Here is a 27,507-nt window from a genome sequence, read left to right as displayed (position 1 = left end):
GACCCGCCATCAGAGCTGCCCCTCCGTCCGGCGCTCGACGATCGCTTCGCAAATGCGACCACCAGCCCAAGCACCCTCGACCCAGACATAAGACCTGAACATGCAGGTCAAAAAGGTACGCCTTCCAGTCCTAGCATGGGCCCCTTACGCAGAATACTGTGTTTTGGTGTCTGTCTGGTACCGTCCTCCGGAACCCGCGCGTGCTGACCAGCCCTGTCCTCCTCCAGATACCCAACGTCGAGGCCGTTCGCGGCGGCGAGATGCACAAGGGCGACCTGCACCTCGCAGACCACCACGTCATTTTTGTCATGCCCAACACGCCCCCGGACGGTGTCCAACTGCCGCCAAATGCTCCCAAGACCCGAGAGCTCTACATCGCATACCCCATCCTCGCCCACTGCAACTTCCGCCCCGCTCCTCCGGCTTCCGGAAGGCCCTCGGCCATTCGCATCCGCGGCCGGGACTTCACCTTCATCAGCTTCCACTTCACCGACGACACTAGTGCGCGCGACGCCTTCGAGCACATCCGCAACCGGACCTGTCGCCTGGGCAGGCTGGACAAGCTGTATGCCTTCAGCTACCAGCCACTCAAGCAGGAGAAGCCTCTGGATGGCTGGCACCTCTACGACCCCAAGACCGAGTTCAGGAGGCAAGGCATCAGCAACAAGTCCGTCGACAGGGGCTGGAGGATATCCACTATCAACAAGGACTATGCCTTTTCCCCCACCTATCCGGGCTTGTTGGTCGTCCCCTCCCAGATATCAGACAACGTCCTCAAGCATGCCGGCCCCTACCGCTCTCGCCAGCGCATCCCCGTCCTGACCTACCTGCACTCGCTCAACAACTGCTCCATCACCCGCAGCTCGCAGCCATGCGTCGGTCTGAGAGGGAACCGCAGCGTGCAGGACGAGAGGATCGTCAGCGCAAGCTTCTCGGCCTCGGCCACAGTCGAGTTTAACGGGCTCGAGGTGCCCACCATTGACACGGCCGAACCGAGCCCGGCGTCGAGCCAGGCCGACATACGGGACGCCAGCTTGGACGCCGAGTCCCTTGCCACGGCACAGTTGGAGGACGAGCTGATAGCAGCCGGAGAGTCCCACATCGATGCCAAGACGGGGAAACGCCTGGTCTACGGCGCCCAGCAGAGCAACCTAATCGTCGATGCCCGGCCTACCATCAACGCCGTCGTCATGCAGGCCATGGGCAAGGGCTCCGAGAACATGGACTATTACAACTTTGCCACCAAGGCCTACCTGAACATCGACAACATCCACGTGATGCGGGAGTCGCTCAACACCGTGATAGATGCAATCAAGGATGGCGACATCAGCCGTTTGCCTCCCAACCGCGAGCTGCTTCAGAAGAGCGGCTGGCTCAAGCACATCACTGGTGTCCTAGACGGCTCCGCTCTGATCGCGCGGCAGGTCGGCATACGCCACTCTCATGTGCTCATCCACTGCTCTGATGGCTGGGATCGAACAAGCCAGCTGTCAGCCCTGTCCCAGCTCATGCTTGACCCTTTCTACCGCACGATTGATGGCTTCATAATACTCATAGAGAAAGACTGGCTGTCGTTTGGCCACATGTTCTACCAACGTTCCGGGCCCCTGAATCACGAGAAATGGTTCTCCGTGGAGAAGGATACCATGGCTGGTACCACGCTCCAGCCGGGCGAGTCGGAGGGCAGAGCGGGTGACGCCATTGAGAATGCTTTTGCGAGCGCCAAGCGATTCTTCAACAAGAATCGCACGCCGGCGGACACTCCAGTCGCCGACTCTGACGACCTCTCATCGCCCCCTGACGGTGATCAGGCCAAGCCAGAAGCCAGCGAGGCTACTCGGCCCAACGAGATTTCGCCCGTCTTCCACCAGTTCCTGGATTCCACCTACCAACTACTCCGCCAGCACCCAACCCGCTTCGAGTTCAACGACCGCTTCCTAAGGCGCCTTCTGTACCACCTGTACTCTGCCCAATACGGCACCTTCCTCTGGAACTCGGAAAAGGCCCGCAAAGATGCGCGAGCCACCGAGAGAACGAGAAGCGTGTGGGACTATTTCCTCAGCCGCAAGCCCGAATTTCTTAACCCCGAATATGACAGCACCATCGACGACCGCCAGAGTGGCCGCGAGCGCCTGCTGCTTCCCAGGCTAAGCGAGGTCCGATGGTGGGCCAGCTGCTTCGGCCGTACCGATGTCGAGATGAACGATTACCTCGATGCCGCTGCGGCTAGGGGCGAGCGCGTTGGCGCATACACGTCTAATGTATCGACCAGCCCTGCGCCACATAACCGGAGCAGGAGTCCAGCACCCCCGGGATCGCAGACGGGGACGCCGCCACCTAGCCTGCAAGCATCTAGGAGCGTCTTGACAGGCGTGGAGACGGCTCACGAGGCGCTGACGCCCGAGCACGGCGATGCGCATGCGAGCCTGAAGAAGAGCGCCAGCGCGGATACCCCCGGTGCCTTTGCCACGAACCTCGCCAAGCTTCGCGACGGCGTCGCGGGCATAGATCTCGGGAAGGGCCTCTTTGGGTCTGCCGCAGGCACCGCATCCCCGGCGAAAGGCAGCAGCGACACCGAACTCAAGGCCGCCACGACCAGCAGCAGCACGGCGCCGCGGGAGCTGAGCGACATGCCGACGCCCCCCGTGGATGCCAACGGCGAGAAGGGGCTCGAGATGAAGTAGTTATTCGTCTCGTACAAAGATGGTTGCATAACTCACTCCGACGTCGACGCCTCGGATACCGAGTGGTGAAGTGCAAGGGGGGGAAAAAATCAGGTCTCTGACAAAGGGTTTTGTTTTTATTGAAGGGCGAAATCTCGTACATAGCCCCTTGAATAGGCGCGCTGGGTAAAGAGGAGAAACCGGGAGGCATGTGACATGATCGAAAGAGAGCAGGCGTCCGGTCGTTTTTACTGGGGCATGAAAGGGGGCATGGGAGCATCCTCGTGTTGTATACTAGCAAAGAGTAGAGCGATGCACAAGCATCGCAGTTTTATTGATGAATCGACGTCTTGCATGATGACACGCTGACCCAGAGCGTCAGCGAGTAACAGCAATTGTATCGCCCGTACCTAGGACCGTATGAGCTTCAGTATCTATCTACATTCGGAACCATATCAACAGAGGCGGGTCCTTCATGTCTAGGCGCATGTAACGCATATCTGTCCCTCACTTCTTGAACACCGCAGCGCCCAGTCTCTCGATTTCTCTCCCCTCGGTGGTGCCCCGGCCAGCACTCTCGAGCAGGTTCATCCACGCCTCGGCATCGCGGACCTTGACCGCCTCCTCGGCAGCCTTGACGCGCATGCCACACTTCTCGTACATGGTGATGGCGGCGCCCTGCTCGAGGTTGGTGCACTTCGGGATGAAGACAGCGGCGAGGCGGGGGTTGCCTGCCTGGAGGGTCTGGTTGAAGAACGGCTGCAGACAGTAGCCCGTTAGTGATGTTCCGTAGTGAGGCACATTCAGGAGGAGTAAATTGAAAGCATCTTCTGGGCAATGGGAGAACGAATGGGCATAGCCAATGGGGGAATGAGGGGAAAGGATGAGTGGCCAAGGGGTGCCAGCGAGTCTGAAATGCGGGAGACTACTCACCTCCCATCCAATTGGACTTTTACGTGTCTTTGAAATCTCTTCGATCTCGTTCCAGTCCCGCTTGGCAACAAGGGCACGGAGCCTAGTCATGATCAAGTCAGCGTTGCGTCTCGTACCGGACAAGTTAGAGATAGGAAGACTGACCTGATCCACCAGACCACCTTCTCGGGAATCTTGAATTCACTCTGGATCTTCTTGGCCTTGTTGTGGTATCCTAAGCGGATCAGCTTGAACAGCGTCTCGTTGACGCTTAGGCCCGTGAAGCTGTCCGAGAAGTCTCGGTCGAAGGCCTCCTGCATCCTAAGCAGTGTCGCAGCCTCTTTCAGCGCTTGCAGCTCGAATGTGTTATCTCGTGAATCTGACAGTAATTTGGCCGCAAGCGCCAGTTTATCGCCCGCCGTACGGGCATCGGGTTGGTGCAACGACTCGCGAATGAAGACCCCGGCGCCATCTACCCGTCTATCATCCTGGTAATACATGTCTTTCAGGAGAGTGTTGTCACCCTCCAATGCTGCGGAGGACTCCACCAGCGCGGTGGCTGCGGGACGAGCATTGATGACGCGGAAGAAGGAGGCCAAAGGGAGCTTCTTCTTGAGCTGCAGCAGCACAAAGAATATTAGATCTGAGTCTCCGCTCTCGATAGCCTTATCAAGCGCTATTTCGTCTTCCTCCATGCTGAGCAAAAGGGGTACTTGGCGACCGGCCCTCGGTTCATGGTTCAACAGCTCGGTCGCAAGACGGCCACGGCCCTCGTCATATGCTGCACGGGCAATGGCCTCAAATGAAATACCTGGCTTTCCAGCGAGCTTCTCCACCACCAGACGGCATATGGCATCGTCATCTTCAGCACCGACCCGTACTTTGGTCGATGCCCAATGGACATAGATGCGATCAGTGGGCAGTCGTAGGTAGCCGGCGACGCGCAGTGCTAGTAGATACTCGTGGCGGTTGATTAGTCTTTGAATTAATCCTTCTGGCGTCAATCGTTGATACTGCTCGTATGAAAGGGGCAAGCCAATCTCGTAGAAGCGCACCGCGTTGAGAACACGCAGTGTCTCGCACATGTCAACAAAGTCATCGCTGTTATAAATATCGAGGACAGATTTGCCAAACGAAGCAGCCTTCAGTAGCTGCTTCTGCCAATGGACATTGAACTCATGGCCAGCTGCAGCTACGCAAGAATCGACCGCGTCAACGAGACTCGGCCGGATGAGCTGAATATTGTCATCGGCCTTTGGCGACTGTATTTCAAGCTGCTCGACCGCGTCAAGCAGAATTGATGCAGGAGATTCGGTGCCGAAGCGGAATACCTCATCTGTGACGTCCGGCACCCTCTGTATAAAATCACAGACATCATTCGTGATGAGTCTGACGCCATCATGGTCTGCTACAATTAGCAACATATAGTGCGCGACGAGAGCGGTTGGTCTCACCAGCTAACATGTGTACTTTGCCATCGTAGAAATATTGCGCCACAGCACTCTCAGGCCCGACAACATTGACCTCATCATCCCAGGCAATGATCACAGCATCGTTGCCGCACCATTCTAGGTATTTGGGAGGAATCTTTGACTTGGAGTCATACTCGCTCAAGCGACTTTGGAAATCCGACGTGATGACATGGGTCTTCCCATCCGCGGCGTAGAGTGCGGCAAACTTGCCATTCGGAGAGACGGCAATTTCGGTGAACGGCCCGATATCAAGAAAACGGTCTTCGCAGTCAGTGGCATCCACGACGTAGATTGTCTTGCCAATGCTTAGGAGCACTTCGACGGACCGTGACAGGGTGAAGCTCGGGGAGACAATTGTCCAGGCCTGGACGTCTCCCTCTGGTGGTGTAGCAAGCTGCTTGGGTCTGGGCTCGTCGTACGAGGAAACAGATATCAGAGCATTATTGGATAGCAATGCAACCATTCCATGGTCATAGAATCTGCAAGCCTGCACGCCAAAGTCTTCTGCCTCCCGTCCGAGGGAGAATTGGGTAAAGTCTCCTTGAAGATCATAATAGCAACGGACGGTGCCGTCGTAGCTGACGACCAGGAGCTTCTCGTCTTCTGACCATCCTAGGCCTTTGATGGAACCTTTGTCCCAAGCTATGCTTTTCAGGAGCTTCCCTGAGCAGCTATAGATGTCGATGCTGGGCTTCGAGGACTTGGCGGCCCGCAGCGTTTGTAATTTGCTCTCATCTCGGTATATTGCTGTTTTCAGTCAGTATGAAGAAACAGACCAGAAGACGTCATATCACAGGAGGTGAGGATGCATCCATCGACATATATTGGGGGCGCGTTGCAACGTTGATGAGCATGTGACGGGCGCGGGGCCCGCCGGGCGATGATGTGTGTTGCAGTTAGAGGACCACAACAGACATGGGCGCCCATTTCAAGCGCGACAACGCACATGAACGCAGAGGCCGGGAACAGACACAGGCGGGGTGCAATGAAGTGATGCAGGCAAATGGGAAGAGTCCATACCTATGGCACCGCCGTACGGGGCCCCAGCAACAATGTAGTTGTCCAAGTCCAGATCCTTGTCAAAGACAGCCGTGTAGAGCTGGGTCTTGCGGTAGAACCGCTCACCCACCCTTTCCCATCCAGCCGTCGGATGAGGGGCCTCCATGGTCGGTCACCTCATGTTCATACAGCTAGGAAGGGGAGTATCTGCTCAAGCAAGGCGCTGAGTGCGCGCGGCCAGTTCGGGAGTTTGGTAGATGGCAGCAATTCCCAAACGATTGCCCGCAACTGTAGATAGGCTGCAAGTCAACGTTGAGGCGCCGCATGCAGTGACGTCTAGCTAGCTCCAGGTGCCGGGCTGCAGCTCGCCCAAAAGCTCAGGCCACAGAGCGCCAACCACGAGCCAGGAACCGCTGGGCTGCTTATGTAACGGAACCCAAGCAGCGCCGATGCCGCTAGTTCACATGTAGACAACCTTGGACCCTTTGACAGCCAACCCCAACACACCCCAGCCTGTCCCGAAAAGGGGTCTCTCCAGTCATCACTCACAACTTGGGCAGGTCCAGCAATCTGTCGGTCGTTTCTTCGCCCGAGCTTCCCAAACGAGATCCCCAATCCGATATGGCTGCCCTATCAGCGTGCGCGACATCTCCTCCGTCACCATGCTTGGAGTCTTTCTCGAACAGGTAAAACTAGGTAGCTACTGATGTGAAACCCAGCTGCAGCGCCTTCATTTGCTATAGCTACCTCATACGTTCCTGCGTCACTCGACCAACGACATGTGAAGCATTCGCCAAGGGAAAAGGCTCCAGAGATAGACGAGCGATCCAACGGATGCATGAATATTAGGGTGACCTCAGAAATGGAGGACGCCCAACTGTGTAAAGAGCACGATCGGAAAAGCCGATCGACGAGCTCCGTATAAGAGAGCATCAGACTCACTCTGACCACAGGAGATATCTAAATCACATCATCCATCTCACCGACTACTGGTCAACTGAAACTCCACTAGAAACATCACAAGTAGCTCTACACAAATCTATACATATCCATATCTTATCGCTCTTCCGCACAATGGCCTCTGCGAGCGTCCACGCCGGCCCGTACCAGAGCATCCCGGACAGCGCTACCCCAGGCCTGCTCTTCCTCAAGGCCTTCCTTCCCTCGTACGACGCTCTTGGCAAGCCCCCCACGCCCCTGCGTGACTTCTTCTCCAACGAGACCAGGTTCACTACCAACTCCAAGGATGCGTCCCCAGTTGGCCAGGTCCTGCAGGGTTTCGTCAAGCGGGTGGAAAGGCTCGCCAAGCTATACCACGAGGTCGCAGTAGCGTACGACATTGGCAATGGGGATGGCAGCCGCACCGTCATCTTCGAGGGGATCAACGGCAGAGTGCTGAAGAATGACCCCGAGCAGAGAGAGACAAGGGTCAAGGAGGTTACCGTTATTGAGCTGAAGCCGGTCGATGGCAAGCTTGTCGCTGTAGATGTTCGCACAACAATGGAGAACCACTCTCTAACGCAGCTTCAGCGACAGCTTGGCGTGGGTGCATAACTCAAAAGCACTTCATAATGATGACAACGGCTCGGACATAAGGCTTGACCAGGCACAATGTTACAGCATTATAAACTAGGACTTTTTAGACCATTTCTCATCGCTTTGGTGTTATCGTTTTCTCGTTGACCATGTCGTTGTTCTGAACCTCTATCGTTTCCATACTGTTCTCTGTCTATGCATGGACGTAGAGAGTGTATATAGACCAGGGAAAGATCTCCAGGGAAACTTCATCTAAATCAAAACCCATTGGCCAATAATAAGAGAATTCGAATAACTGACTTTTTGGTCGGAAAGAGGATACATGCTTGCAACAGTAGGAATGTTTCTGTGGTAAATCTACGGCAGAGCTAATGACAACACGCACTTGCTCACACTATTGGGTGTGAAGGATACCTTTCTGCGCCTGGTACAATTCGTACTGATATTTCACGGTGCACGGAAGCAACCGCAGAAGTTGAACTCCGTCAAACAGCTAATACAAATCAATGTCTGAGCTCGACATACTCTTCAAGTCAGCCAACTTGCTACACGTGTACTGGGCCATCCCGATCCGCTCATATCCCTGACCCGAAACTGCGCGCGCCAGTACGAGAGCTCCGCCCGAGGCACTTTCTTTCATTTGCCCGGGCTTCATGAGATCTCGCGAGTCCGCCGTAATAGGTAGAATAAAGACATCGGCATGATCGAAATGCACCTCGCCGCGCACCTTCTCTGAGTCCTCGAGGTTTTCGGACCTGTATCTCTGAACCGTAAAACCTCCTTCCGGGTGCGAGACTCGCTCGACCGGCCCATCCAGGAAACATGTTGTAACATATAAGCACTCCGGTTCCATTACATCGATCTTGGCCTGCGAATCGGGTACGCCCCCCGGGACCCGAAGAGATAGCTTTGACGATATCAATGGTCCACATAATCGCATATGGCCACCTTCAACATGGCCAAACATATCTGGGGTACTTCTAATCATATCAACCTCAACGACCGCTGTTGGGAAATCTCCTCCTTCAGCATCTATTTGGCCTGCTGTTTGAACTTGTCCAGCAACAGACGCCCAGGAGAAGCTTGGTGCTGTGTAAACTCTGGGGAAGTATGCAGGACCAAGATTCGACCACCGGTACCATAACAGGCTTCTAGCCCCGAGTGGACTCATTTGCGGTTCTAACCAAAGACCTGCAGCATACCAAGTCCAATTCCCGTCCAGCATTGTCGATGCTCGTTTCGCAATACCGGCCAAAGCGATCAGCACGTCAGTTCGCTCAGAGAGGTGGCGCATAGAGAACTCGTCGACGGTAGCAAACCACTGGTCATCTGATGACCCTGTCGATGCGAGATCCTGCTGCAATGGTTGGTCGCATTCGCAGACTTTGCAGTCCTGACAGCCCCATTGGATTTCACCACTGGTGAAGCTGATGTATCGAGAGGATAAAAGCCTCTCCTGCAAGATCCATCCCCTAGTGTCAACAGGATCCAAGCACTGATGTTGGTAGTTCTCTGGAGACTGGGGTCCATTTCGATGGTGACCCCAATCCCGCAGCACTCTACCTCGTATCACGACAGGCTTGGACTCGACCTGCACTTCACCAAGCACCACTGAATGATTCCGCTTGTTGCTCAAGAAACCTTGGTCGCAGGATTTCGCCTCGCTTGCAATGACAGTGACCAGGGAATTTGAGTATACAGTAGCCATCTTCAACGCCTCAGTCTTCCAGTCCGCGCGATCATCTTGTATGATGCACATTGCGTCTATCCATATGAGATCGATACCGAGGCTAATTGAGACCTTGATGGCATCCTTTATAGTCACCGGGAGCTGTGAAACTTTGACGCCTTTTCGTAGTGCTGGCAACGTGGAGGCTATAGCCCTGAACTGCTTTCTCTGATCACCCCAGCAGTAACTTAGGGCAACATACTTTTGTTCCATTGCAGGTTGAAACTCAACCAGCTTGATCTTTGATCCTCTGTTATTTATCTTCAGAATTCGCCTCGGCCAGCCGCCTCCCAGGACCTTTCTCATTTCATCCTGGTATGAGCGGCATGGACGATGGTTTTGCACACAGTTGCTGAGCTGGTTTTTGATAAAGTTGAACGACAACTCGCAGCCTCCTTCTGAGGAGAATTCAACATCCTGTACAAGCCTGGGGATCTGCGGTTCACCTGACCAAGTCAGCCTCATCGTGCATAATTGGCACAAGGGAATGCACCTTCTAAAGTAAATATCTGCAAAGGTGGAAGATGACTTTGCCCATGCACTGTGAATCTCTCTGTATCGAAACGCACGCGAAATTGAACCATCTTCGCAAGCTGGTCCGGAGTTATATCCCAAAGCTGCGTGATAGCTTTCAGCAGGGTTCGGCAGAACCAGCAACCCTCTTCAGCTGCAAGTTTCGTTTTCGAGACCGACACTGTGACTAAACCAGATCGGCGACTCTCCGCAGATGTACTTGGAAGGTTACTGTGATTCCAACGACATAATGCACAAAGAGAATCCAACTGAGGTGTACTTCTTGAGACAGGTCTCGGCGACTGAAGTACCGGGCCTGGCCCTTTCTTCCATCGGAAGAGTGCTAGGCGCATTATGGTGAAACTTTTGTCAGGCGTTCGTAAATATCATGTCATTCAATCACGCAAATATTTGAAATATGCATCGTATATATATAACGCTGCATTTGACAGTACAAGGCCCGGTCGTGTCGGCCATCTCGTGTAACCCCGTTCGTAATTGACTGAAACAAGTGATGAAACCCGTGCCTTATTCCTACATATGATCAATCAAGCGAGAAGCCAAGATTTCACAAGATATCGAATCAGCGCTTATGTAAATATGGAAAAAGGTCCTTGGACATGGGGATCCGACGAAAGTCGGTACGTTGCCGCGCGCTTGTTGAAATGATAGTATTTGGTCCAGTTAAAACTAAGAGGTACTCCACAGATGTACATAACCCCAGCTATCTCCTCTTTATCTCCAATTCTCCTCTATGACTTCGCGATCAAGCTGTCGAATAGCGGCTTCATTTTTTTGGCGCTCTCTTTGGGTGTTCTGACCTGGCCATTCTCGTAGTCAACGTGGCAGCAGCCAAATCGTGTCTCGTAACCCTCAGCCCACTCGAAATTGTCCATCAGCGACCATGCCATGTAACCCTTGACGTTGCAACCATCTTTGGAGACTGCATCTGCCAAAGCATGTGCATAATCGTGGAAGTATTTGGTACGGAAACCGTCCTTTAGGATGTCGTCTTTTGGCAGATCGTTCTCCCCTTTGATACTGGTGCCATTCTCAGTGACGTAGATTGGCGGGTATCCGTAACGTTTGCTCAGCCAGTTGATCAACGCACGGAAACCTTCTGGGTTGGGCCGCAGCCAGAACGACTGTGTCTCGGGGCCGATGCAGTCTCCCGCCTTGTTGTACGACATCGTCTCCAGGTTTCCGAGGAAGTCGTCTTCCGGTGCGGTGCCAGTCTTGTGCTTGACGTAGTCGGCCGTGTAGTGGTTCATGCCGTAGAAGTCATTCGAGCCCTGGACCAACCCGCGCTCCTCATCTGTGAATGTGGGGAGGCGGTCCCCAAGCTGCTTGAGCATCGAGTCCGGGTACTTGCCAAAGTAGATGGGATCGGCAAACCACGAGATGGCAAACTCAATCTTTCGGTTGCATGCCTCCACGTCTGCCGGGTCTTCTGGGTCCCAGGGGTAGGTGTAGTCACCGTTCAGAGTGATACCAATCTGGCCCTTGTCATTTGGCTTGAACTCCTCGCGGTAGACCTTGACGGCTCTTCCATGGGCGACTAGCAGGTTGTGGCCAGCAATCCACGGCTCTCGAGAGCTGTCACCGATGGGAGACTTCTTTCGATCCGATGTATGTCCTGGAGCAAAGAAACCAGTGCTATAGGCCAGGATGGAGCTGCACCAGGGCTCATTGAATGTGATCCAGTTCTTGCACTTTGGAATGGCCTTGAAGACGACGCGAGCATAGTTCTCAAAGTCCAACGGGAACTCGGTCCTGTTCAACAGACCACCATATCGCTTGTCCAGCTCATCAGGAAGATCCCAGTGGTAGAGCGTGATGAACGGTGTAATGCCGGCCTCGAGGAGATCGTCCACAAACTTGACATAGTGGTCGAGACCCTTCTGGTTGATGGGATCATTTCGACCACCAAGCGGGATGATACGGGACCACGACAGGGAGAAACGATAGCACTTGGACCCAAGCTTCTTCAAAAGCTCAATATCCTCCGCAGTTCTGTTATATGAATCGCAGGCAATGTCACCATTAGCGCCGTGTGCAATCTTTCCCGGCACAGCACAGAAGGTATCCCAGATGGATGGGCCTCGGCCGTCCTGTTTGGTGGCGCCCTCGATTTGGAAGCTGAAAGGAGAGTTGCCATATTAGCTTGCCTGTCCCACTTATCATATCTCAAAGTACTGCAGCCCTAAGCACTGCAGCCCTGGTGCATGCCACTCACGATGCGGTAGCAAACCCCCACAGAAAGTCTGAGGGTAAAGACATGTTGACGCGTTTCCAACAGAAAGCAACACGAGCACAGGAGGGTATCTAGGCTAATTGGAGCTCTGAACTATATGTGTCGATCTCGGCTAGGGATGAAAACCAGAAATATAGTACTCGAACAGGTGCCAAGACCAAGGAAGAGGCTGTGGAAACTTGAACTCAAGAGGGGGCCGAGGGAGGGCGAGATATCGATTCCAAGAAAACAGAAGCTCCCGGTGGCGGAAGAATGCAGGACAGTTTCTTCTTATATACGGGCACGAGGCCGCTGGACAAGGTCTGCTCTGCCTGACCCGTCCGCTGGGAAACGAGTCCTTTCCCAATTCTCCCACGTCGGACCGTCACGGCCGAGATGCCTTTTGGCCATCTGTGACCAAAGGCTGATTCTCCAACGCCCCATTCATGGCCAGCAGCAAGACGATCCCCGCCCGCGGGGTAATTGGGGCTCGTAGCATTGGTCCCTTGAGGGGACGACCCCCAAATTCCTCCGCAACAGCTGGCCAGATGTACCAATGTCGCGGCCCGCGTCTCCGAAGGCGTGAGGGACGACGCAGCGACAGCCGCTAGAACTTCGGCTGCGCGCCGAGGTGGCCTGGGCCCCTGGGGCGGCGCCAGAGGGTCGCGAACTCCATCAGAGGACAGCATGTTTCTTCCGCATTGGAGGACCGCCGTGATCCGGCACGGTGTTGCTTTGAGCGAAAGCCGACAGGGACCAGCCCTGCAGAGTCGCAGGTATGAAGCTCTCGTGCATGCGGCGCACATCTGGTGAAGGTGGCGCACGACGCGGATTCGTAGCCGCCAGCTCGAAGCCACCCACGCGCGGACGGCGGGAGCTGTTCGGTTCGGGTGAGCTCCAATGGGATGGGCGGCTTGGCGGCTGAACGCTTGACCAGGCTCTCGACCTCGACCGTTCCACGTAGACGGCGGCAATATAGCGTTTAGATGAACTGATCTGCGTATCTCGCAATTATTCCGTTCGCGTCGGCCATAGTACACTATGGGTGTTCAATACGAGACGTGGCTCTGGACGCGAGCTGTACATGTTACCGAGTGGCATGCGCACCCTATCTACCTGTCAGTGATGCACCACGGGCATATCTCAGCAACGGACATAATGCATGGCTTAACGCTCCCGTGCCTGCAGATTAAGCGTCGGAGTATTGGCCCTAAGCTGAAGCACATGTCACAGACAATGCACGCCGATGCTCAAAGCCTCCATAACAAGCTGTATTATTATACAGGAGGTGCGGAACCGCTTCCCTATGCCGAGCCACGGGAGACAGTGCCGGCCGTTGATGCAGGTCAAAAGCCTCCAGTCTTCCGGCAACTGTCCAGTCCAGCCTCGCGGACTTACGGGCTGCCTTTGCTATGCAAGTCACGTCGAGCCCGGAAGCTCGGGTTTCGACTCCATTATCAGGGCCATTGTGTTTTTCATTCCTTCCCCCATTCATCACTGTTGTATCCACTGTTGCGGTTTTTTTCTTTTCCCTTTTCTAATGCCTTTGACGGGCCGCCTTCAAAGTAGCAAATCAATGGCTCTCATTAATAGCAATGCGTCGTAAGATCTCGTAAACGCCGCTCTTTATGTTACAACTTACACACTAGCGAGGTTACACGTGAAAGTCGCGCGGCTTTGCGGACCTCCCAGCCATCGAAGATAAAAACAAAAATCAACGTGCACTGGTCTTAGTAGCATCATGGCCCTGGTCCGTCTCTCCGCGCTTCCGCTTGCCGGTTGCTGAGGATTCAGAGGCTTCTGTTTCCGCGTCGACGTCGTCGTCGTTGTCATTGCCGGTCCATTCGGTGACTTCCCATTCCACACGAACCCTGCCGTCTCGACTTTCTCGAATGCCTCTTGTGGTGTGAGCAGTACCCAGGCGACTACCGTCGAGTAGACTATCAAACCATGGAATGTGTGTGAAATTGCGCCCAATAAGCTGTGTGCTTGTACTGGCGGCCGGAGCGGTTGGGACTATGTCCATGGCATCGTCCTCGTCGTCACTGGGGAGGAGACCCATCTCCTCCAGGTCGTGCAAGTCCTCCGTCAATAAACTGCCGAGAGTCAGGCGGATGTACTCAGCCTCGCTCCTCGGCTGCTCAGTGAAGAACGATATCGGTGTGCCGCAGAACCCACAGAAGTGTCTCAGCGTGTGTTGCTCGGCTGGATGGGAGTAGACTCGCCGGATGGCCGAGGTGGTCTCGTCTGCGAAGAACGGGAAAGTCTGGCTGTGATACCAGGTCAATGGCACGCGGAGGAAAGCCGAGAGGGGCGAAGCTGAGGAAACTCCTAGGGTAGCACACACTGTCAGCACCAAGTCTGCTCAGGTAGGGTCTATAGGATATGGTCTGGTCTGGTGTGGCTGTGTGTAGCTGTGACATGTATCTTCTCAGCCGTGTTTGCCGACGGGAAGCTCCCGAGTTGGATGGCCACGGCGTCGGGTAGACATACTCTGGGTCGCGTCTGTATTGAAGAGAACCTGGGCATCACGACTTGCATCGGCAGGCACTCGAATGATGTACTGGTTCCGACCACAATGGCAGCTGCCCCGCAAGGCCCGGGCGGAGCTCATGGTGACCGTTTGCAGACGTGGATTCCAAGGTTGGGTTTGGGGATCGTTGCTGTGCCCGTCAGATGGTGCGACTCATTCGAGCTGGCTCATCGAGAGCCCAATCGTCCCTCGGAGGAGAGAGAGGCAGGGAGGGAGAAAGCTTTCTTTAAAGGCACGGGGTCCGCGAGAATCAACAAGTGGTGACTTTCTGGCGGCGACCAGCTGCAGGCGAGCTTCGGCGGGGAGCTGGGCTCGAGGGTGGGACGCGATGACGGAACCAGCTGCCACCCTGGGAGTGATCGGCTCCGCAGAAGCTCACTGAAGCAACGCGATCATACGAGCAGCAAGGTTTCTGGTAGATTCGGCCAAGGACAAAATCCGCAACCCTATACTCGGGCCCAAATCAAAGCTTGAAGCTTTACGATATGGTGCAAACTCCACTTGCAGTTGGCCCACCCAGCATTTCGACGTATGCAGAGGCCCGTACCTGGATCGCTCGTAGTTCCTCTTTCGGCTGTGGCGACAAGCACTTACACGGCTAATGCCACAGCCCGAGATGCAAGCCGCATACCACTTCTACTATGTCTATGGTGGAATGTAAGCGAGGCACGGATGTGCACATTTGTCTTGACTGCAATCTTTTGAATTGAATTGATTAGTGGCCCGCTGGCATCTCGATGCGGATCTGCCATATCATGATGCTACCTTCTCATGAACGCGCTGGGCGTTAAGGCTGTTGACTACCTCCCTCTCGTTTTCTTTTGATCCTTGGCCGTCAGACGTTTCGGACGAGTTCCCAACTACCTGGCGTTGTTCGGCATGCTCCGAGTCATCGTCACAATCTGTCCTCTTGTCTCTCTGTATCCACCAGCGGAACAGGATGGTCAGAAATTGTGCTGTAAAGACTTGTTCCATGGTATATAGGAGCACTGGGATTTGTATCAGCGATTTCGTCGCGTTGTCGTGCTGCCCCCACATGGCATCGGCTAGGGGAATCCCCAAGGCCTGCGTCTTCGCTGCACCGCAAAGACAGACGGCTACGACCTGGTCTTTGGGCATCTTCTTCATCGTCAGGGCTCGTCGAATGACCGCCGGCAGGTGACGGCCCAGCTTCGAATCGGCAACGATTGCATTGACTGGCCTGGACAGAAACTCTGGGGGGTATGCTGAGTAGTAGCAGACCACGGTGAAAACCATATACAACGCCAGATTCATCAGTATGTTGAACACGACTGAGGACTTGGGCAGGTCATAGATGGCACCAGTCTTGAAAGCCCCTGAGAAGGTGGCCCAGACAAGCAGGACCATGCAGAGAGAACACACTTTCGCAAGCCGAAAAGTTCTCAGCATCCACTCAACTCTCGTTGACCAACTCCAACGGAGCCCCTGGCCCACGGCCAGCGGGATGAGGACGCTCAGGCCCAGCTGCTTCATCACACTGGCGTACATTGGGCCAAGCGTTGCGGGTGACGCCGGCCTCACCGAGTCGAACTCGGTATCCGTGGGAATAAAGGCATATATCAACCCCGGAGCGATGAACGGACCCAATACATTTCCAATAACAACTTCAATGATGGCTGCTGCTTCGTCGCCACCCGAGTTTCGGGTCATGACCACATTGGATGCAATCGTAGTCGGGATTGCGCTGACGACCACCATGCCAACAAGAACAGTGACGTCGATACCACCTCGCAGACCACCGGAAGCAATCACGATACGTATCAGAACTGCAACAATTAGATATCGTCCATCTCCAGGTCGGCAGGTGGTCTATTGAACTCACTCAAAATGAGGACCGGGATGACAACGAACCCAACGCCCTGAACAATTATGTGCAGGCGCCAATTGGTGACGTGCTGCTTCAGCTTCTGCGGCGAAAGCTGCATACCGTTGATGAAGAAGATCAGAGCAATAGCGCCATACAGAATCGAGTACTCTGAGCGGATGACGCCTCCCCTAGCGGCCACATCTGGCAAAGTTCTGTCAGCACCCAACTTCGCTCACGGAGGTAGTATGCAGACTCATTCTTACTAGGAAAGAAGTATGCCAGCAGTGTTGCAATGCCAAAGCCAAAGACCAGCCAATTGTCTATACAGAACCCCAAAACCCTCTTCACGATCCGTACTGCGCCGTTGGAGGACTCACTACATCCTGTGGTCCCATTGGCACGAGAATCCTTCGCCATAGTTCCCTTTCACGCTGACGCGACCTCCTCATGCTTGGCCCCCTCGCGAAAAGAGTTGGAAACTGAAGGGTGAACAGGCAAACATTCGCCTATTATCGCTTTGTGAAGCGACTTTGTCGAGGACAATGAAGGTACTCCTGGATCGCTATCAGCTAAGAAGCCAAGCACGCCATTCCGTCTTATTGCCGCGGACCGGCCCCCCTGCAATTGGAAGATGGCAGGAAAAAGTGGTGACGGCATCCGGCGTTGAATCCCGGTGGGACCAGTTTATCGCGCCGAACTCACTAACGCGAAGGGGTGTCTCTCAACTTTAAGAAATTGTGGACTCTTGTTTGTCTGTTTGGTAATACGCATACCTTGAGAACTTCCTTACTGATACGCAAGTCAGAAAACTACTCCATTTCTCACTACTGAGCAAGGCGTCTCTCGCATGAGATAAGTAGAACTTGACATGATTTGTCACGCAGCCAAGAGCTATCAAGTGGTTCTAAGTGTATTGCTTCTTTCTCATATATCTTTGAAACATTGGTGTTCGGAAGGTTACTATAACCCTGCCTCTCTTTTTTAGACAATATCCAACGCCACCTTTACCATCTCCTTGAAGTAAGGCATGCCCATCCCGGTCACTGGATCCCAGCCGAGGGTGTTGTTCCAAGTCGCGAATGGGATAATACCAGCACCTGGAAGCTCCTGGCCCGTCTGCGAGTTTACCCCTGTGCAGCCTGTCGCGGTACCGAGGGTCACATCGATAAGGGGACCGTATTTCAAGCTGTAGATGAACGGGTTGAGGAAACCCATGGTTGGCTTGCCAGCGCGGAGGCGCGCATCGTTCAGCAGACCGATGACTCCTGCCACAACCGGGGTTGCGGCCGACGTCCCTCCAGTCTGCCCTTGCCTATTGCGGCTGTAGACGGCATAGCTTCTTGTTGTCAGCTTCTCGCTTTTTTCCATCAGCTTTGTAGATTATTTCAAACTTACTTGGGATGGAGACTGTGTGCCGTGATGTCAGGGAATGCTCTCCCCGAGAAGTTGGCGTATGCGCCAGCCTCATAGTACTTCTTCGCCTCCGCATTGATGCCCTCCTCAAGATAGGTGTTGACAGCCTTGGCCTGGTACCAGGCCTGAGCGAAATAGTTGCTGAAGCCGCCACTGCTTCCATCCCAGCCGACCTCTGGAGCCCATGACTGAGTTCCACCAACAGAGGTGATGTAGGGGCAACTGGAGGGAAAACTTGGTGTGAACTCGGTGTGGTTCTTCCCGTCGTTGGACATGCACGGAGCTCCGACACCAGTGTCACCAGATGACTCGAGCACTGAGATGCCCCGCAAGCCCATCATGCCGATCAGATCGCAGACACGCTTCGCATAGTCTGGTGGCACGGTCTGCTCATCGTCACCGTATGAGTTAGAGATAACCTGTGGAAGTTCTTCATTGGTCTTGTTGAGGAGGTACTCGTAATACTCCAGGTAAGGCTCGTTCGAGTTACTCTCTGCGTCAGGAATGTCCAGATTCGGGACAAATGGGGGGCTTCCTCCAGTGATGTACTGGATTTCCGGGAGAGGGTAAGTGACCGCATTCAGGAACTGTGCGTCGAGGTTGGCTTCACCAACTGAGCCATTGATGTCCTGGTGATCTTCTCCGCCGTTGATCACTTCCACGGAGAAGTTTGACAACGGGATCCCATAGGCCTGTTGGTACAAATGGAGGTCCTCCAGGCGTGCCGACTCGTTTAAGAAACTGCCGAAAGCGACCCGACTGCCGCTGCTTGCGTCTGGCGTATAGTCGTCTACGCCATAAGCTGTACGGAAGCAGTCAGGTGTGATCAGCACGGAACAATTGCTTGTAGTATTGACGGCAAATGGAGCCATGGCAATCTTCGATACTTCGATTAGGTCCTCCGGCATTCTGAACGACTTCGTGCTGCCAAAGTACGTCGTCGGATGGATCAGGTGCACATGGCTTGCCACCTCATCAGGCACAGAGTATTGCCTCGTCCGCAGCTTCTGGACACCTTCGACATCGTAGTAAGCGAACTTGGTGTCGAGCAGCTTGTTTGCGTTGGCAACTGTCGTCGCAAAGTTAACATTCGATCCCTGTTCAGATATGTGTTCGACCCCGTTGCTTTGCAACCAGCTTACAACAGTGCTAAAAGCATCAGCGGATGGGGAGAAGAGAGCGGCGACTTCGTCCTTGTTGAGATATTTGCCATAGTCCGGGCTCCCCGGAGTGGAAACTGCCTTCAACTTTTCCTCCAATTGGTCCACATTGCTCAATGTCAACCCGATAGAGAGCGTGATCATCTGGTCGGCAGCAGGCGCTGCCAATAGCCTGACTCTGCTTCCCGGGTTCACTCGGCTCATGACAATAGAGAGCGCCGGTGTCGCCAGCGCGACACAGCAAGCCAATCTTCCCAACATGTTCTTCGCCATCCTTACGTTCACTTGCCAACGATAGACACGAAGACAGTCTATCAGGATGTAGACAACAGGAAGACGGGACCACAGAATGAAATGGCTAAATCGCCCTTTTATTAGCTACTCAGAACTAATCCCGGCTCCTTCATTGCCTCATAACAGGCGGTCATGATGCTGGCATTTGCGAGTGCCGCATCCACAATATCACCCTGGATGCATTCGGAGATCGGAGAAGCTGGCAGTCCCTTGGATTGAGTGCTATCGGACAGGGGGCATTGACAGGGAAGGTCTTGGGCCTGCCCGATTTGGACAAGGGAGCGGAGACAAGCAACAAAGCGCTGCAGATTTGACGATCATCATATTATCCGGAATGCTTATTTCAGATCAAGCTTCATATTAATGCCTGCTGGGCGTGACTTGGCGTTCGTAGCGGACGAGATGATGGCCCAGCTCAGCAATTGTCGACATCAAGCAGGTAGTCAGGCGTGCTGTATTCGATGGACCGGGATTTGGTCTTTCAACGGCTTTCTCGCCTGAATGAAGGAGTGTTTATTGTTAGGGAACCATCTAAACAACATCGATCCATATCTAGAGCAAGCTCCGTGCTGAACAAATGAGAATGTATAAGATCCCGTGCCGAAATTCGTCCGGCGATTGGCCAGAGGTCACAAATGTTGCATCTCCCGCAAGAATCTGTGCAGCGCACAGATGCGTCTTGCCTCAATCTCGAGTCTTCAAGTCTGAACCCTGCAGACATGAGCTACAGTCTTCCAGCTCTCTAGTTCCCGTCAGAGCCTCATGACCGCGCCAACCAAAAACAATGGATGCCACCCGAGATGCCACCCCGAAAGCATCTTCATAAGTGAGAACAGCGTCCAGTGCTCTTCGGTCAATTCATAGACTGCTCTCACGGTTCTCCAACTCACGAATCTCCTGCTATTATCATTGAGACAGCCCCTGTATGGTCACGTATATGATCTCGTCATGAGAATAGACTTTGGTCTTCTGGTCGTCCATGTCGCGATCCATTGTGATATTAGGGTATCCGAAGTACGTTGTTGGCCAGGGCCCAAAGAGCCTAGGTATGCAATTAGCACTACAATAGGTCATATATCTATTGACTATGTCTCAAAACTTACTTCGGATCCTTGCGCTGTCTAGAGATAGTCATGCTGTAGCTCCAGGCGGATTCTACCGATCGTACCACATTGAACTTGAAGTCCCAGGGCAGTAGCGATCCATCGCATCTGGTTGCCTCGGTGTTAAAGTTGTTCTTGGAGCCTTGCTCGACGGTGACACCATCCCAGCTGAAGTAGTTGGAGCAATCCGATGAGTCGTTATAGTTAGGGTCATTCCAATGGACTGGCGGTACTGTCAGTCGAGCCACTGTTTAACCATATTGTCTGATCACAGAAACTACCTACAAGAGTACTCGCAGCTGTAGAGTTCGTCGGTTGTTTCCCTTCTGCAGTCCAATTTGGTTCCGGTGAGCTCCCAATTCTTGAGATTAATTTGTGCCAGGTTTAACCAAGTGTGGCCGTCGGGGGGTGGCGTCAACGACGAGGAAGGAGTGCCTTGGCCGGGAGGCGTCGGCCGGCAGGTTACCAGAGGCAACAGAAAATGTACAAGAAGTGCGAGCATTTTCCTGTTGATGGGCGCTGGAGTTGTTGAAGGTTGAAGGGTCTCGCACAGGATAGTGTGATGACAGCAACTTGAAAATGTTGAAGAGTGGCCTTTTGGTACCTCGATTTTCAGACGTGACATCATTGACGACCTTCAAACCTAGGCAGGCACGACCTTCGGTATATATAGCAAAGCCCAAAGCTCACCGCTTGGTGTGTGGAACTCCGGCCGGCCTCAAAACTTGGACTCGTGTTGCATCAAAGCAGAATAATGATACTTCTTTTGCGAAATGACATGATGTATTCACAAGAAGGTCGAGTTGCCATGGATCACATAACACAAAAGCTCCTGACCCGAGAAGTCCACGAGTTCACCATGCAGCTTGCCGTTGTACCTGCCTGTCCGGAGAACTTTCGTTGCACATCGCACATGAGCCTAAAGAATCCCACCGACTCTCAAGACCTCATCATGCCCCCGGTAGTGGCGAAGTAATTCATACCGACTATCGGCAGAAACTGGAAGCAACAGTTTAGTAGGTCTATCGGGGAGAAGAGTCTAACGAATTCATCGGTAGAAGTTGCACTCAACCATCGTCAGTGAAGCCCCCCCTCCCAACTCCGCTTCGCCGATGGCCGTCCGGAGTCAGACCAGACGTATAGACCACCACTAAATTACACTCTTGCATCAGCTGCAGTTGTAGGGAAGCAAGAGACGAAGGATTGATCTCAAGTTTTGAGAATAAGTGACATTTCTGGAATGAATGAGTTTGGCCGAGCTCGCCTCATAGTCGCCAAACTTTTCGATCCCCAGGGTTGGCCATCGCTACCTACTATCGACAGAGCACCACGATACATATCTTGACTCATAATTGGACCAAACTGTTGACAATGTGATGTAATTGTGATGGCCTGCGGGATCTTTTCAACGGTTGATTCACCCATGTCTCAAGGCGAAGCGAGAGGACACGGCCTCGCGAGTGACTGCATGCACTAGAGACTGCAGATTGTCGCTACCGTTTTCCCATGAGATCTGTGCTAAGAACGGGATCGGGTTGGTGTCTGCTTTGCCTTGATCAAGAGTAGGCACGGGTGAGGCCTCTTCTCACCGATGGTCCTTATCTCGCTCTTTATCGTACCTTGTATTTCGTACGATACATGAACACAAGCGCTACCAAGTTCTAGACTGTCGTCCACTGTCTTCCCGTGGAATATCTCCGAGGGAACACCAGGCACGGCTACCTCTATTGGGGCCGTCGGGACGGTTAGCGACCGCTACTTTTCGCACCCGGTGATACGGCGGACGACGACATGCCGCTAGAGCGCTTGCAGCCAGAGCATATTTGATGTTTGCTGAAGCGGTCAGTCTGGCCGTTTTCGTTCTACGCCATGGACCTTTTCGGCAGCCGGCTACCCGAAGTCTCATGGAAATCTGCTGTTGAAATACGAAATGCACGCCAGGTCAGCAGGATCTATGCAGTCATCCTGAAGATGATGCCGTCCTGTCGTATAAGGTATCCTATTGGAGTTGGCCTTGGTGACCCTATGTACTAGAAAGAGGTTAATGTAGGGAGTATGACCCTCCCATGAAGTACCGATGTCAGTCGTCAAGAGTTTCTCATCTCCTTTTTCGGCAGTGACCCAAGTGCTTTCTTGGCATTCTGGGAAGGAGTCCCACAGGCATCACCCATATGACAGAGCAGAGACAGTGCACACCGCAGATTCCAGTGGCCAAGTTGATCTTGTTACACACAGATCATTGGCTGGGTTGAAATGTCTTAAATATACATTTGTGACCGAAGATAACCTACTTGGGTCGATGTCGTGCATCAAGCGCAGCCACAGACTCAACGGCAGTTGTCACAGCACAACGTGCTGAGGAAGGTCATCAGTCTCCTCACACGTGGCAGTTCTGGCTCCGTTACATCCGCTATTGATCACGAGTTCAGCCGAGGCGTATAGTCTGTTGTTTGGTTGTGTATGGCTAGTTCCGGTTTGACTAATGGTTTGCGGCAAATCTTGAGGCGATAGCATAGGGAAGGACTTTCTCGTGAGCCATGAGGCCAGATATGAACTGAAGGACAGGAGAACTAGGTCTACCAGACGTGTTCACAGCTGAGAACACCTAAAAGTCACCTTCGACGAGAACCAATACGCCAGTCAACGTTTCAGAAACAGTCACATGGAGCATCCATATGAAGAAAGGCTAGTTGATCGTAGGCACTGTACCTGTGGCGAGCTGTTGCCATCTAAACGTAGTGGATATTGAACCTGAGCAGTGTTCTGCTGCTGGTTGTCTCTTGCCCCAGTTAGAGGTTGCCTTACTACAAGCCGAACTATGGCTGTATTTTATGTTTAAGAAGTATCGTAGTGACCATAGCTTCTAATACTGTTTATCTCTTCGCTGCCAATCGGGGCATGAATCCGTAGCACATGCAAAGTTCATTTGAAAATAGGCAGAAATGCCTCTAAGCTGTTGTTTGCACTTTGCAGGAACTGTATGGGAATGACTTAACATTTCATTGTTGGTTTAGACAAGATCGTGGCTGAGTAGGTGGCCGCGACCCAGGCCTTCATGCTCCGGCGCTTACGGGCCACGCTTGCTATGATATACTCCGGCCACTCCTCTGATACAGCAAAACTTGGACGAACAGTAGTACTGGTCTTGAAGAAAATATCTCATGTTCACTCGTTGATTAGGATTTTAATCAAATAAGCTTCCTTAGCTGCCACATTCGAGACGCATTGCAAAACGGTCGTACGTCCTACCATAATTCAGGAGGCTTTACAAGGCAGACTTGCCACACATGGATCGACCACTTGTATTTGATATGGGGGACATGTTGGAAGATGTCCCAGTTCCCACTGGATCTCGTGAGTCCAGCTGGCTTACGCGGAAGCTTGGTCAAAGGAAATCAACCAAGATATACGCGCTTCCCACAAAGCAAGTGTTTGAAATTCTGGACGCATACCTGCAGCCTGATAGTGGATCCACGATCAAGTCTGCCGCTCAGTCTATCGAGAGTCTCCTGCCTGCTCCTCCCGTTCCTGAAAATGCAGACTGCCTCTCTGATCTGTGGATTCTACTCCTGGAAATGGCATCACAGGTGCCTTATGACCACCCGGCACAAATCAAGTTGGTGAGGCTACTTCTTCACCTGACAAGATCTGCGAAAACAATGAACATTGTTACTTTGAAAGTTAGTCATATATCTCCCCGGTCGCCGTCCGGGCTATTAACAATGACAAGGATGGATTCCATTTTGCTAGCCGCCCAGAAGGCCTTATGTTGGTGTTAGGAGAGTATCACTTCCGTAAGTAAAGCACATAATTAGCAGATGAAACGCTGCTAATGACAGTAATCCCAGCGGGTGGCAGAGAAGGGGGGCTATTTGAAGACATAGATGCCGCCCGGTGGATCAATTCGAACGCGTTCGTAGCACTCCTAGCATCCTCTGAACTCCCGGTTGGAGCTCACAAGGGGCTATGGTCTCTACGCGATGCCTTGGAAGAACCATACAGCAAAAAATACTCGGATTCCGAAATCTCCGCGGCCGCCCAGTGGATTTTGCATGCTGGCCAGTGGTTGTTCCGCTGGATTCAGGTGCCACAGGAGGTCACTTCACAGGATGAGCAGAGCACGGAGCCTGGATCACTCTGGACGGACGGAGGCTCGGGCTATTCGCTGGAACGTTGGCGGTTCTGGAGGCAAGGCTTTCAGAGTGCCAGTGAAAGAGAAGAGGCGAAACAGGAGACCAAGATGCTGTCATCGAAGGCGGTTAAACTCATGGACGTTTTGGAGGCTAACTACGTGGCATGAGGTCGAGCGAGTGGTTGAACGACTCTCGGACTTCACCCATAGAACTGAATGCAGAAGTCAAGTTAGAAGTCTGACGTGTCACTCTCGGCACCAACCTTATTACTCTCTTGGTAATGGGGGGCCTCACTGATCAGATGCTAAGTCTTCCACGTCCATACGCAATCCAGGTCGGCCGCATAAGCCTGAACGCGCACTGGCAGTACTCATTCCACATCTTGATCTGGGAGGCGTAGCAATCGACCAATATCACCGTGAGGCGAACGGGAAGCTGGTGAGCACGGTGTCGTCTTAGATGGCAACTGCCATGAATAGAACGACACAATGCGACCTTAATCATCTTCGCTTCCACAGCCGGGAAGAGTCACATCCAAGGATGCAGACTCATTCAAGGAAGCTCACAGCTCGAGTCTACGCAGTGTCGATCTTATCTCAAATTGACCAGATTATGGTTGGGATTCATTCTTGGACAGTATAGCTCCCGTGATAAAAATATCTATCCTTGACATGATCATCAGCACTTGGTTTCAGCTCTGCGAACAAAAAGGCATCACAATGTAGATGCAATATGGATTGCACTGCAGGTGTGTTGGGTAGCATGGGATACATGCCCAGGGTCCAGAAAGCGGTCAAGCTGACCTCGAATTTAGACACATGCCTTACCTATGTAAGCACAGATTGCCGTAGGTTTCAAATAGAGTCGCCTGCATCGTCAGGGACTAGGCCGATCACTCAAAGGTGGGATGCATCGTGGCAGTGTCAAGAAGTAGTGCAAACAAAGTGGTAGAAAGCGCTGTGATAATGCGAATCGAGCCGACCAGACACCCGGACTGCCTCGTCGGGTGGTGTGAAGTTGCTGTGCAAACGATTGGGTTGCAGATGTTCCCCGGTGACGGGCCGGCGTGTTTTCTGGTTCTCCTGCAATGTGATCGACAGGGTTACAGCCGGGTCACTCCGCAAGAGCCCGAGAAGGCGTCCAGGAGTCGAGCACTCCAAGTGTCACAGAAGCCGTTGGGGGGAGGCTCAAATGCAGAGCTGCAGCCCAATGGAACCCCGTGGTATTACGTCTGGCTGCTCCGCCATCATCACCTGCAGAGTAGCATTGATCTAGCCCGGTTGTGTGGTGCAACATGGCAGGTCGCGATGGAGATAAGCCGGCATGTCGGTCGAGAGAACGTAACGCATCTCAACGCAAGGCAACGCAACAGTCCCATCGGCGGCATCGTCGAGGTCACGAAACATGGCATTGCCTCGATTGTTTCATGGGGCAGCCGCCAGTCAAAGCAGAGAGCTTGCTGCCTGCGGCTGTCATGTTCGGCCCTTCGGCTGCATGGCGACGTTGTTCGAGAAGCTGGGCTGGGCCGAACGAGACCCTACCGAAGAGCAGCATGCGCTGCCAAGGCTCGCCGTATAGGTTGCCCCGCTGATGTGCTATTTATAGACCTATAGACCTTGCAGGGTAGCCAAAAGAAGCGGGCCCAGGGGTTCCACTCACACTGGTCTCTGGCATGGCAGAGTTCGAGGAACAAGGGTCGAGCTTCCCATCCTGCTCCCACACTCGCTAACAAGCATTGCGTTTCGTTTCCGTGGTCGAAACCAAAGAAGCTCTCGCTCGCGAACACCCATCGTAAGACGCGGGACCCTTGTTTCTTGGGGGCGGGGCCCAGGTTGAGCCAAATTCAACTGCAGACAACCAGTTTCGCCTGCTGCAACTTGGCTGCGTGCGGTGGCCGTGGCATTGGCCAATTGCCTTGCATCGATACCGCGGCGCCGGAGGACTGGATGCTCGATTACGTCGCCGTCGACTATTTGCAGGTACGTCTTTCTGTACCTTGGTATAGGGGTCTGTCTGTCTGTCTGTGTGTGTGTGTGTGTGTGTGTGTGTGTCCGTGGCAAGGCACTGCCCGCGACAAGAGCTTGGGAGATTACCTGTGGCACGGGTTATGCAGAGCTGAACAGGTCCCATGTGCCAATAGTCGGCCCAAGAGCGGTCTCGCCACTTCAATCTGGCCCCAATATCGACAAGACGCTGCAGAACAAGAAAATACGAAGATTTTTTGGACTTGATGTAAAATGACATGTCTCTGAATGAAGACGCGCAACTGGTCGGTGGTGGTGGTATTAATGGAAACCGGACAATAGGCTCAGCCAAACGGCGTCAACTCTACGGGACTAACAAGCTACTTGCCATGCGGGCTATTCCCACGTGAACTCAAGTTGCAACCATGCTGGCTTCTCCCTCTCCCTCTCTCTCTTTCTTAGTGCAGACAGACAAAGGGTAAGCCGCGCTGGTCAGACGCCAGCTATGGGCAGGATAGAGTAGCGCCCTATTGGGCGTGCCGTGCTATGGAGTGGGATTGAGGGGAAAATGGGATTCGCTCCATGGGTTGTTGATGAGCTCTTGGTAGCCCGGCCGCTATGCGCTCGCTCTCTGCTTCTCTCCACCCCTCAAGTCGCAATCTTGCAACAACCGTTCCTGTCTGCGCGAGTTACCCTTGAGATCCGCCTCCTGCCTAGTACCTGTCGTATCGAGTGGTCAATGAAGCAAGCGCTTTGAGTCCTGTCTGCCGACGGCGCTTGGGTTGACGCCTGTGCTGTACTGTACATAGCTGACCCTGGCTCCAGCTATTTGTCTCCTTTATGCCAGCCCCTTTGTGACGAGTTGACGCCGAGCGAAAGGCAGCCGCCGGACATGGAATAGCCGTCCCTCTCTCTCCCCCCTCGATCTGCCTGGCTGCGACAAGACGATCCAGCCGGCCGAAGGACATAGGACATAGGACAGGACACACGCATCGCATACCACATATCCACAATCATCCACA

The 27,507-nt window shown here is 53.4% G+C and overlaps 11 protein-coding genes across 11 annotated transcripts; 3 read left to right on the top strand and 8 right to left on the bottom strand.

Moving 5' to 3' along the window:
• Positions 1 to 260: 260 nt before the first annotated feature.
• JN550_006648 (uncharacterized protein) lies at positions 261 to 2,684 on the top strand (the record flags this gene model as incomplete). Its single annotated transcript, XM_049318410.1, has 1 exon — positions 261 to 2,684. The coding sequence occupies one exon, from the start codon at positions 261 to 263 to the stop codon at positions 2,682 to 2,684; it is 2,424 nt and encodes an 807-aa protein (XP_049171536.1).
• Positions 2,685 to 3,170: 486 nt separating this feature from the next.
• JN550_006647 (uncharacterized protein) lies at positions 3,171 to 6,212 on the bottom strand (the record flags this gene model as incomplete). Its single annotated transcript, XM_049318409.1, has 5 exons — positions 3,171 to 3,422; positions 3,597 to 3,678; positions 3,741 to 4,980; positions 5,030 to 5,794; positions 6,068 to 6,212. 5 exons carry the CDS (start codon positions 6,210 to 6,212, stop codon positions 3,171 to 3,173), a joined length of 2,484 nt encoding a protein of 827 aa, XP_049171535.1.
• Positions 6,213 to 7,120: 908 nt separating this feature from the next.
• Positions 7,121 to 7,600, top strand: JN550_006646 (uncharacterized protein; the record flags this gene model as incomplete). The annotated part of the gene is made up of 1 exon (XM_049318408.1): positions 7,121 to 7,600. One exon carries the CDS (start codon positions 7,121 to 7,123, stop codon positions 7,598 to 7,600), a length of 480 nt encoding a protein of 159 aa, XP_049171534.1.
• Positions 7,601 to 8,075: 475 nt separating this feature from the next.
• JN550_006645 (uncharacterized protein) lies at positions 8,076 to 9,776 on the bottom strand (the record flags this gene model as incomplete). Its single annotated transcript, XM_049318407.1, has 1 exon — positions 8,076 to 9,776. One exon carries the CDS (start codon positions 9,774 to 9,776, stop codon positions 8,076 to 8,078), a length of 1,701 nt encoding a protein of 566 aa, XP_049171533.1.
• Positions 9,777 to 10,576: 800 nt separating this feature from the next.
• Positions 10,577 to 12,104, bottom strand: JN550_006644 (uncharacterized protein; the record flags this gene model as incomplete). The annotated part of the gene is made up of 2 exons (XM_049318405.1): positions 10,577 to 11,963; positions 12,061 to 12,104. The coding sequence occupies 2 exons, from the start codon at positions 12,102 to 12,104 to the stop codon at positions 10,577 to 10,579; spliced, it is 1,431 nt and encodes a 476-aa protein (XP_049171532.1).
• Positions 12,105 to 12,263: 159 nt separating this feature from the next.
• Positions 12,264 to 12,746, bottom strand: JN550_006643 (uncharacterized protein; the record flags this gene model as incomplete). The annotated part of the gene is made up of 1 exon (XM_049318404.1): positions 12,264 to 12,746. One exon carries the CDS (start codon positions 12,744 to 12,746, stop codon positions 12,264 to 12,266), a length of 483 nt encoding a protein of 160 aa, XP_049171531.1.
• A 1,025-nt stretch (positions 12,747 to 13,771) lies between these two features.
• JN550_006642 (uncharacterized protein) lies at positions 13,772 to 14,671 on the bottom strand (the record flags this gene model as incomplete). Its single annotated transcript, XM_049318403.1, has 2 exons — positions 13,772 to 14,388; positions 14,551 to 14,671. The coding sequence occupies 2 exons, from the start codon at positions 14,669 to 14,671 to the stop codon at positions 13,772 to 13,774; spliced, it is 738 nt and encodes a 245-aa protein (XP_049171530.1).
• A 672-nt stretch (positions 14,672 to 15,343) lies between these two features.
• JN550_006641 (uncharacterized protein) lies at positions 15,344 to 16,835 on the bottom strand (the record flags this gene model as incomplete). The annotated part of the gene is made up of 4 exons (XM_049318402.1): positions 15,344 to 16,377; positions 16,434 to 16,619; positions 16,682 to 16,738; positions 16,796 to 16,835. 4 exons carry the CDS (start codon positions 16,833 to 16,835, stop codon positions 15,344 to 15,346), a joined length of 1,317 nt encoding a protein of 438 aa, XP_049171529.1.
• Positions 16,836 to 17,399: 564 nt separating this feature from the next.
• On the bottom strand, positions 17,400 to 19,252 carry JN550_006640 (uncharacterized protein; the record flags this gene model as incomplete). Its single annotated transcript, XM_049318401.1, has 2 exons — positions 17,400 to 17,754; positions 17,814 to 19,252. 2 exons carry the CDS (start codon positions 19,250 to 19,252, stop codon positions 17,400 to 17,402), a joined length of 1,794 nt encoding a protein of 597 aa, XP_049171528.1.
• Positions 19,253 to 20,191: 939 nt separating this feature from the next.
• On the bottom strand, positions 20,192 to 20,890 carry JN550_006639 (uncharacterized protein; the record flags this gene model as incomplete). Its single annotated transcript, XM_049318400.1, has 3 exons — positions 20,192 to 20,327; positions 20,389 to 20,611; positions 20,674 to 20,890. The coding sequence occupies 3 exons, from the start codon at positions 20,888 to 20,890 to the stop codon at positions 20,192 to 20,194; spliced, it is 576 nt and encodes a 191-aa protein (XP_049171527.1).
• Positions 20,891 to 23,675: 2,785 nt separating this feature from the next.
• On the top strand, positions 23,676 to 24,688 carry JN550_006638 (uncharacterized protein; the record flags this gene model as incomplete). The annotated part of the gene is made up of 3 exons (XM_049318399.1): positions 23,676 to 24,008; positions 24,074 to 24,182; positions 24,237 to 24,688. The coding sequence occupies 3 exons, from the start codon at positions 23,676 to 23,678 to the stop codon at positions 24,686 to 24,688; spliced, it is 894 nt and encodes a 297-aa protein (XP_049171526.1).
• Positions 24,689 to 27,507: the final 2,819 nt, after the last annotated feature.

This window comes from Neoarthrinium moseri (assembly GCF_022829205.1).
Source record: "Neoarthrinium moseri strain CBS 164.80 chromosome Unknown scaffold23_Wmoseri_CBS_16480, whole genome shotgun sequence".
Classification (NCBI taxonomy): Eukaryota; Fungi; Ascomycota; class Sordariomycetes; order Amphisphaeriales; family Apiosporaceae; genus Neoarthrinium; species Neoarthrinium moseri.
This window is presented reverse-complemented; position numbering and strand designations above follow the sequence as displayed.